Source organism: Populus nigra, chromosome 7, assembly GCF_951802175.1.
Source record: "Populus nigra chromosome 7, ddPopNigr1.1, whole genome shotgun sequence".
NCBI classification, from domain to species: domain Eukaryota; kingdom Viridiplantae; phylum Streptophyta; class Magnoliopsida; order Malpighiales; family Salicaceae; genus Populus; species Populus nigra.
The window spans coordinates 2,925,312-2,934,500 of NC_084858.1; the positions used below are offsets into that span (position 1 = coordinate 2,925,312).

The 9,189-nt window shown below is 36.5% G+C and overlaps 2 protein-coding genes across 2 annotated transcripts; one reads left to right on the forward strand and one right to left on the reverse strand.

The window, feature by feature from the left end:
* Positions 1 to 1,325: 1,325 nt before the first annotated feature.
* Positions 1,326 to 4,573, forward strand: LOC133699360 (bifunctional nitrilase/nitrile hydratase NIT4A). The gene is made up of 5 exons (XM_062122596.1): positions 1,326 to 1,649; positions 1,738 to 1,917; positions 2,031 to 2,324; positions 3,134 to 3,415; positions 4,019 to 4,573. The coding sequence occupies exons 1-5, from the start codon at positions 1,424 to 1,426 to the stop codon at positions 4,168 to 4,170; spliced, it is 1,134 nt and encodes a 377-aa protein (XP_061978580.1). The 5' UTR covers positions 1,326 to 1,423; the 3' UTR covers positions 4,171 to 4,573.
* A 440-nt stretch (positions 4,574 to 5,013) lies between these two features.
* On the reverse strand, positions 5,014 to 8,427 carry LOC133699359 (uncharacterized protein At5g41620-like). The gene is made up of 3 exons (XM_062122595.1): positions 7,425 to 8,427; positions 7,207 to 7,329; positions 5,014 to 6,666 (listed from the first exon to the last, which is right to left on the reverse strand). Exons 1-3 carry the CDS (start codon positions 7,830 to 7,832, stop codon positions 5,248 to 5,250), a joined length of 1,950 nt encoding a protein of 649 aa, XP_061978579.1. The 5' UTR covers positions 7,833 to 8,427; the 3' UTR covers positions 5,014 to 5,247.
* Between the last annotated feature and the right edge of the window lie 762 nt (positions 8,428 to 9,189).

Consider the following 9,189-nt stretch of genomic DNA (forward strand, 5'->3'; position numbering starts at 1 on the left):
TCTTAATTTATTTAATTATAAATATGCATAAATTTGATTCGCAATTAAAAAATCTCTTGGTACAAAAACACATAAAAAAACTAGCATATATAAAAAAGAAAGAAACATGTACTATCAGAAGGGAATTCTAAAAATATCATCATAAAAGTTTTACAGTGGATCATAATATTCAAAACCAATATATAACGTAAATATAAATAATTAATACTTCTGTTTTTTTAATTTATAAAATTATCTTTAAAATCAAACTTCGTAATACATTTCAATCTCGTTTCTGCGTCTAAAAAGGGTGATTTAGAAAAATAATCAACAGTCAATTTTAGAAGGGATTTATTTATGATTTTTAAAGCTAAAGGGACTAACTTGAAAATTATTAAAAAGGGGACCTAACTATAATTTACTCATTTTTTAATTTGCGTTGATTTTAATAAGAGCCAAGAACACTTCATCCTTCCGATCAAAACTTTTGTGGTCACAAAACTTCCAAAATAAAGATTTTGTGGAAAATCAATGGATAATATAAAGTTTTGCAAAATGAAAGAAGAAAAATTGAAAAAAAAAAGTGAAATATTAACATTGATAATTCCATTCAAAAACCTACTCAAATATCTCTCTCTCTTTCACCTACTCAAATATCTCTCTTTCTTTCTCTTCTCCTCTCCCTTCAGAGAGTTAATAATATTTTTAAAAAAATATAAAAAATATAAAAAAAATATTTTAAATCTCTTGAGTCTTGCGGTCAAGTCAAATCCAAAAATTCAGGTATGGCGACTATACCAGACTCACACCTAAGTTTAGCGGTCATATCAGACCTCTGCATCTTGATCTGACATCAAACATGGTTGTCAGACCCAATTTTCTTAAACCTGGTATTGTTGCCAGACTTAAGTAGCTTGAGTCTAGTTTGGTTGTCAAACCAAAGTAAACAACAAACAAATAAATGATAATTGTGTATTTTAGTTGTCAAGAGAGGAAAAAAACGCAAACAATTAATCATCGACAACAATCTAACGATGATATCTTTACACACACTGCATCATGTGGAAGAGGACACGTCTATATATCTATCTAGACGATGTATGGCCAAATTTGATCATTAAGAGATATCTCATGTGTTTCTTTAATGCTGCGGGCGCCATCTATTCACTAAAACATATGGAATACAGGCCAATAGTTTTTTAATAAAAAATAAAAAATAACATTAAAATATTAAAATATCTTCATGATTTTTTTAATGACACACGATATTAAAGTAAATTTCATTATCATAATTTATAATAATTTGTATTTAGAGCTACAGTGAAAACCTCTACTTATATATATTGGACATTAATATATAGAAACTCGACATTCGCCATCCCTAACAAGAAGCTTGATCAATCTAGAACTCTCTTGTACCTAACAGAAGCAAGATAGAAGAGTCATGCAAGCAACTGTACCAGTTTCATCATCACTTCATACAACAACTACAGCAGCAGACCCAACAGCGCTCTCCACACAGACCAACAACATGGCTCTTGTCCCTGCCCCACCATCAGAAACCCCACTTTTTGCAGAAGTAGACATGTGTTCCGACTCTTCAGCAACTACTGTCCGTGCCACTGTTATCCAAGCCTCCACTGTCTTCTATGACACTCCTGCCACTCTAGGTACTTCGATTCTTTATGCCCCACTAGAAAAGGAAGATTTCTTTTGTTAGTTGTCATGTTCTAAGTTCTGATTCTTGTTTGTGTAAAGATAAGGCTGAGAGATTTCTGGCTGAAGCAGCTGGATATGGGTCTCAATTGGTTGTGTTTCCTGAAGCATTTATTGGTGGTTATCCTAGAGGATCAAGTTTTGGTGCTACCATTGGTAGTCGTACAGCTAAAGGTAGAGAGGATTTCAGAAAGTATCATGCTTCAGCCATTGATGTTCCTGGTATGTAAGAATAAGACTAAAAGTTTTTCCTTTTATGAATTTATTTTGTTGATTGATTAAGGGTTTGGTTTTTGATTGATTAAGTGGTTATTGGTGATTTATGTAAAATATAGGTCCAGAAGTTGACCGTTTGGCTGCAATGGCTGGGAAGTATAAGGTGTATTTGGTGATGGGTGTGATTGAGAGGGAGGGATATACACTCTACTGTACTGTGTTGTTTTTTGATTCTCAAGGTCATTACATGGGGAAGCATAGGAAAGTTATGCCGACGGCGGTGGAGCGTATAGTATGGGGTTTTGGAGATGGATCAACGATTCCGGTTTTTGGGACTCCGATTGGGAAAATTGGTGCCGCTATCTGTTGGGAAAATAGAATGCCACTCCTAAGGACTGCAATGTATGGTAAAGGTGAGTTATTGTGATAGTTCTCTCTAAGAGTAACTGCACTTCTAGTCCTACAATTCATGCATGGGCGAGAATCTTTCCTGCATTTGTCCATTCACTCTTGGGTGGCCCTCTCAGGATGACAGTTTTAGCTGGACATCAGATGAATGTCTGTGTGGATGTGTGCTTGAGTATTTGATTCATAATGGGTGTGTGTTTTTGTGTCTTCCTGTGTTTATTAGCCTGTGCCGTGTTCCAATTTTGATCTGAGCTTTGAGTTTTATTCACTGCTGATCAGCTCAATTAAAAGAGCTGATTCAGAGTTGTGCTAGGATAGAGTTGAATGCATAGAATATAGATCATTGCCAACTTCTCTCTTTCTGTGCATTTATGCGTTTGTTGAGATTTTATTGAACATTTAGCCATGTAGTTCATCTTCTATGTCCATGCCTGTGTTTGATATCGCATTTTGGAGTTTAATAGTATCAGGCTGCTCATTCGCATAGTTGCAATAGTAGTTTGCTCACAGCAACATGTAATCTTCATGTTCTAGAATTGTCAATGTCAATTTGAATACTCTAGTAGAGTTTGTATATCCTCATTCTGTTTAGACATGAGCTGTTAAGTGATATGAAGTCATATTTTTTCGTTGTAGTGATTGACGGTCATGGAAAGTTATTTACATTGCTTGACTATAACTAGTATCAATATGATATATTTCTCGTTATTGTTTGGCTGAATCAGATTGCTGTGTGCTTTATGTTTTAAATTCTCTATTTTGACTGCATCTTCTGTACCTTTTCATTAACTCGTGATACTTTTTTATGTTGTAGGTATTGAAATATATTGTGCACCAACAGCTGATTCCAGGGATACTTGGCAAGCAACGATGACCCACATTGCTCTTGAGGGAGGATGTTTTGTACTATCTGCCAACCAGTTTTGCCGGAGGAAGGATTACCCACCTCCCCCAGAGTATGTCTTTTTGGGCGTGGAAGAAGACCTCACACCCGATTCTGTTGTCTGTGCTGGAGGCAGTGTCATTATATCACCATTGGGAACTGTTTTGGCTGGACCCAATTATGATGGGGAGGCACTGATTTCTGCAGATCTAGGTATGTAAATTGTCACTTCCATCTTAAGCTTTTATGCTTCTATATGCCATCAAACTTCATTCTTACTAATGCTTTCCAAAGAGAGTAGTTTCTGTTATTTTCTAAGGAGACTATACAAATCAAATATAAGTGAAGATGTTAGAGAAATTGAGTCTAAGTAGCTATGATGGTTGGTTTCCGAATACATTAAGGAGACACTGGAAACAGACACCATAAATTGTTGAATTCCTGCAATCTTGGAACGCTAATTTTGTTTAACTTTAGAAAGGTCGGTAATGATGTTAAAAAGAGTCATTTTTTAAAATTAAAAGTATAAAGTGCGCGATGAAAGGTGTGGAAAACATTTGGGACAGACAGAGTACATGCTAAAGGGAAATCATGCAAATTTCAACTGTTAGGGCTTGAAGTGTCTATCACAAAAAGTATGTTCTGATGGGTCAGAGAAATTCTCCCTGGTTCTTCATTTGTCTATATCGGTTGTGTAACTGTAAATGTTTTATGATCGGTTACTATTAAGGGCATCCCTAGAAAGTGGATTGCTTTAGTTGTGTTCTTATTTTCGAGAAGAATTCTGATATTGATAATTATCAAAATCATGACCAGATCTTGGAGAAATAGCTAGGGCAAAATTTGACTTTGATGTGGTTGGACATTACTCAAGACCTGAAGTTCTCAGCTTGACTGTGAGGGACCATCCAACAAATGCAGTTATGTTCACATCAGCATCCGAAAAAAGTGAAGCCTCTCGTAAATAGCTATGCTCTCACTTACAAGCTAATACTGCTCAACACGAAAAACGGAGCATCCTCTTCACTAATAAATGGATAGGTGCTGGTTCTGACACCATGATCATCACAAAGGTCGGGTGTATGTTTCCTGTTGTACATTCTTCTATCCACAAAAGCCTCTCGTGGAAAAGTGTGTTACGTTCTTATGGCTGTTAAAGTGCTGCAGCTTAGAGTCATAGATGGTCTAGATAACTCTTCCTCCCAAGACTTCGATTTGGACTAGTTTTTTCTGAGGTATGTATGCTGAAGCTAAGTTTGCATATGTAAATTCCTTTTTGTTTGATACCTGGGAGAACTTATGGGGCTCCTCCAACTATTTCAACCTTGAGTCTTCATTCATCAATACAGGGGCCTAGCTTGAAAGAGTCAATTTGCATGTGGTGGTAAAAAAAAACTATGCTGTAGGGAGCCAGAACAGTACTGACCTTGGTATCAGAAAATTTACCAAACATGTTCCGAGTACCAAGAAATTCATATGAATATATTAATGGTCTCTGCAGACTGACCTCATCTCAAACATTATGAAGTTCAATAATTATAGTCAAAGTTGGCTGTCTCCATGTTAACCTGGCAGAGGTTCAGTTAGATGTGTCATTATTCAACCAAAAAGGCAAATGATTTTTATTAAAATGTCTCAACGTTTTAATAGAAAATTGTCTAGAATGGCAGATAAGGAAATACTTCCACGCTTCGTTTCCTGAATACATCTGCTAAGTCAATCTCTTCCCTTGATTTTCTCATCAGAGAGAACTTAATAGATCAAAAAATGTTCGAAACATGATTTTTGCGTTCCATTTGCATGGACTAATCTTCTGAGCAATCGCTTTTCATATATAAATATGATATGCTTGTTGTAGATCATGAATGGTATTCCACGCAAGCAGAATAATAAGAATACATAAGTATTGGTTGACAAGTGATCTCAGATCCCTATAGCTTGTATATGATTTGTATTTACTGCGGGAAGGCTCGAAATTTTAGAAGAAAATGCAAGCACTGCATTTCTGCTAAAAGGGAAAATATAATAATAATAATTTAGAACGTTTAATGTCTGGAGCTTGTTGAAGTTCGACAATTAACTCCTGTTCCTGCTATCCTGGGCTTCAAATTATTCCCTTGTATCACAGGTGAACCATCCGAAACTACACTGCCAGACTCTTGAAAAGGCAAGGATTGCCCCCACAGCCGCGTAGGACTGGCAAAGTTTTGTATTGGTGATCTTTTAGGGCCAGATAATATGTGGTCTTTGAGAGTCCTCACTGACCTATATTTCCTAATTTCATCTTCATGACCTTGTGCTTGAGAATTGAAACCAAGCTCGGCTACCCTTTCCTGATCGGGCATATCTGGTCTTGCCTGATTTTCACTGATCAAGTCACGGCCAAGACCATCAATACCATTGGAATTTCTTCTTTGCAGACAAATGTTTCCCCATTGAATATTATCGGAGATCGACTTCCTTCCCTTGAAATCTTTACCTCCTGAAAACCACTTCGAATTGTCCTCAGAAGCGTAACACCATTTGTAGCTCTTGCTGTTATTGTCCATGTTTAATTCAATGGAATGAAGATCACTATCCGCTGAATCATCTCCGTCATGAACTTCTCCATTTCCTGTTGCACCCCCTTTATTTTCTTCTCTCTCGGCCTGTTGACACGATCCGAATTGGATTTCCTCTAAGTAAGCTTCAAGCTCTTTAATCCTGTCATAATTTGGAGAGCCATCAGCATCTTTTTCACCTACTTTTTCTCTCAAGTAGATCTCGAGCTCATTTCTTAACCTCTCCACCGCTGCATTTTTCTCCTCGAAATGGTACTTAGCGTCAGAGAGCTTCATCTGGACTCTTTCTTCACGCAATACATCAGCAAGCTGAAGCATTTCCCTTTCTTTCTCCACCTCATCTCTCACCTTCGCAGATTCTTTTTTCATTTCTTCAACCTCAGCTCTGTCGTCCCCTATACCTCTAGCCAGCTCATCACAAACTTGCTCTAATATCTCTTTCGCCCTTTTTTCAGTCTCTAGCTCTTTCATTGCCTTTGACAGAGATTCCTTTGTATCGGCCAACTCTTTCCCAAGCTTCTTATTCAATCTCTCTGTTTGTCTTCTTAATTTCCTCTCAATTTCAAGCTCTTCTGCAATGCATGCTATAGCACTGCGAATCCTATCTCGCTCCTTGCTCTTCCAAGCTGCCTTCTCTTCCTCAAAATGCTTAACAAGGTACTCAATCTCACTGCGGTTTGATCGCTGTTCTCTTATCAATTGATTGACCGAAATGCAGGCTCTATCAAGCTCAATCCGAAGGGCGGAGACAAGAGACAAGCCTGATGAGTGCTTCTCCTCAAGACCGCAAACATGATTCAAAACTTTCAAGAGCTCCTTGGAGGTGGTCAGCCCATTACTAACATCCTTCAAACAGGTCTTAATTCCAATTGTACGAGACCGGCCTTTCGGATGACTTTCAATCTGCATTTTGAGAAGTTGGATCGGTTATTTCCCTCATATAAATTATCCCTGTAAAACAACTGTGACAAACTAGCAGATCCTTATTTTCTCACAAATTCTCAAACCAAGCATCCATTGATGATTCAGAAAGTACAAAGAAAAGAAAAACATGAAAAAAAAATGCAATATTACTATGCAACATTGGGCCCTTTGAGAGACAACGGAAAATGTTTGGTCCTGATTCTGAGACGCAATTGTGTCAATCCAAAATCCTGTAAAGATTTTCTTTTTGAACAGGTAGAAGAATTCAAAATTTTGATGTCTTTAATGGCTGTTATTATTATTATTATTATTTCCTGGAGATAACAATGCTGAAAGTACTTTGTTGTTTTCTTTCTAAGAATAATGCTGAAAGATGCATTAAATTTGGTGTCTGTAGAGTCAATTTGAGTGACATTTTTCAAGCACCAATTTTAAAATATGGACCATCCTAATCTTGTATATGCTTTTGAGAACATGGAAAATTATTTGAAAATGACATCAAAAAAAGTTTTCATGTACCTCCATCAAACTGGAATTGCCTACAGAATCCAGACCTCCAAGATGATAATCAGTAAGCTGAAGTGTCTTTGTAACAACTGATGTTCTTCTCCTATGACTATGGCCTCTAGATCGCTCCATCCTCTGCATGGCATAACCCATTTTTTTTAGTTGAGAGTAAAATTCACATGGATATATGAAATCCCGAAAAAGGAAAAGAAATTTAAATATGTTTTCACCTCTGAAAAAGGAGTGTAAGATGGATCTGACAAGTGTGGCAACCTTGCCACCTTTTCTCTGCTTCTAACCTCTTTCTTGTCTTCCAAATCCTTTTTAACTCTTGGAGAAGGTATTCCATTGATCTCCCACAAAGTGGCAGCTAATTTTCTTGCAGAAACTGAAACTTCCTTGGCTTTGCTTCCATTTTGAGGTGGTGTGCACTTGGTGGATTCAGCATTTGGCTCTGCCAAAGTTGGAGATTTTGAGCTTGTCATCCAGATTGGAACAGGAGTACTAGACCCACCTCTCTTTCCAACAAGAATAGCTCTCTTGAATCTGTACTTTTTGACTAAAGAAGACGATGAAGACGATGAATTCCCTCTCTTTCTTATCTTACACTGCTGCTGCTCTCTGCTTTTTGCCTCCATGAAACTATATCATAATCCTAACAATCCAGCAAAATGTCTAATAAAATTCTTACTAAATAGCCTTGTTTTAGTGCTCTCAGGAATGGAACCACATAATTACCAGCATCAAAGAATGTTTTCCAGGGATTTTTAAAGATTTGCAAGATTTGTAGCTTCAATGAGAGATTCTAGCACATTTATGAGGCAAAATACATGCATAAGTGCCAAGTATCTTGCTAGCTGGGTTAATGGTGGCACAAAATTCAAGAATTATACTACTACTTACAAGATTTCAAAATCTTAAAAAGATTTTAGAGATTTGAAGGTTAAAGTTGATAAGAGTGACCCCTCATCATCTCTTTGTTCACTCTTTTTGTTAAGTCCAAACATACAACCACCTTGAATTCCTCAAAGAACACACAAAAAAAAAGAAAGAAAAAGTGGGAAATCAAAGATTCAAGAACCTAAAAAGGGAGAAAGGAGGGTGGGGGTGTGGACAAACTGTCAAGAAATGGGATGTTAGAAGGAAAATTTAGTGAGCTTTGATTCATAGATCTTGAGAGGGAAACAAAAGGCAAAGACAGAGAGGTTAAACACTTAAATGTGTCGTTAGCGTTGCTGTCTTGTCTTGGTTGATAAACGAGGACAAGAAGACGACGTGGCGTACACGTGAGCGTTTCTTGTAGTGAATCGGGGACGTGCATCTGTAAATGGACGGTCGTGATCTTGACTATGTTCATTCGAATTTATCTCGTCTCCCTCGTTATTTGTATTGGAATGTTCTTTTTCTTTTTCTTTTTCTTCTTCTTTTTTTGAATATATACCTTGAAATCTAATCATAAATTTAGGACTCTAATCAAGCTCAAATTGAATGGAGTTTGAAACAATTCGAAGGATAAATTTAATTCTTGGATATATTTTACTTAATATTTTGTGATTAGGTGAAGAATTTATAGATCTTCACACACCAAAATTAAATATATCCCTCCTATTTTAGCTAGCAAAAGCTAGGCTATTCATGTTCGACTGCTCTATTGTTTTCTTTGAGGAAAGGGGGAGGTTAAAGAACTTCTTCAAGTACCATTAAAAGGAAAACTTTTATCACGAGACTACAAAGGGAATTATGGGCCACTTGTATTTCTATTTGTTTCAATAACATGTGATTTATATATATATATAATATTTTCCCATAGATTAATTGAATGTGGCGTGAAATTATTGATTGTTCATCTTTCGTGCATGGAATTAGAACATGGATAGTTGAATAAAAAAATAAGAATTTTTTTCAGGAATGTCTGGGAGTGTGGTGACAGTTGTTTTTCAAATTATTAATCGTTTGAAAATATATTAAAATAATTTTTAATTTTTAAAATTTTTG

What these genes read in the sequence shown, in the direction of transcription:
- LOC133699359 (XM_062122595.1), bottom strand. Translation starts at nt 7,832, where the DNA reads ATGGAGGCAAAAAGCAGAGAGCAGCAGCAGTGTAAGATAAGAAAGAGA. An exon ending in CTTACACTCCTTTTTCAGAG is followed by an intron (nt 7,330 to 7,424) that starts GTGAAAACATAT and finishes TATGCCATGCAG; the next exon opens with AGGATGGAGCGATCTAGAGG. An exon ending in GCAATTCCAGTTTGATGGAG is followed by an intron (nt 6,667 to 7,206) that starts GTACATGAAAAC and finishes CTCAAAATGCAG; the next exon opens with ATTGAAAGTCATCCGAAAGG.
- LOC133699360 (XM_062122596.1), top strand. Translation starts at nt 1,424, where the DNA reads ATGCAAGCAACTGTACCAGTTTCATCATCACTTCATACAACAACTACA. An exon ending in TGACACTCCTGCCACTCTAG is followed by an intron (nt 1,650 to 1,737) that starts GTACTTCGATTC and finishes GTTTGTGTAAAG; the next exon opens with ATAAGGCTGAGAGATTTCTG. An exon ending in GACTGCAATGTATGGTAAAG is followed by an intron (nt 2,325 to 3,133) that starts GTGAGTTATTGT and finishes TTTATGTTGTAG; the next exon opens with GTATTGAAATATATTGTGCA.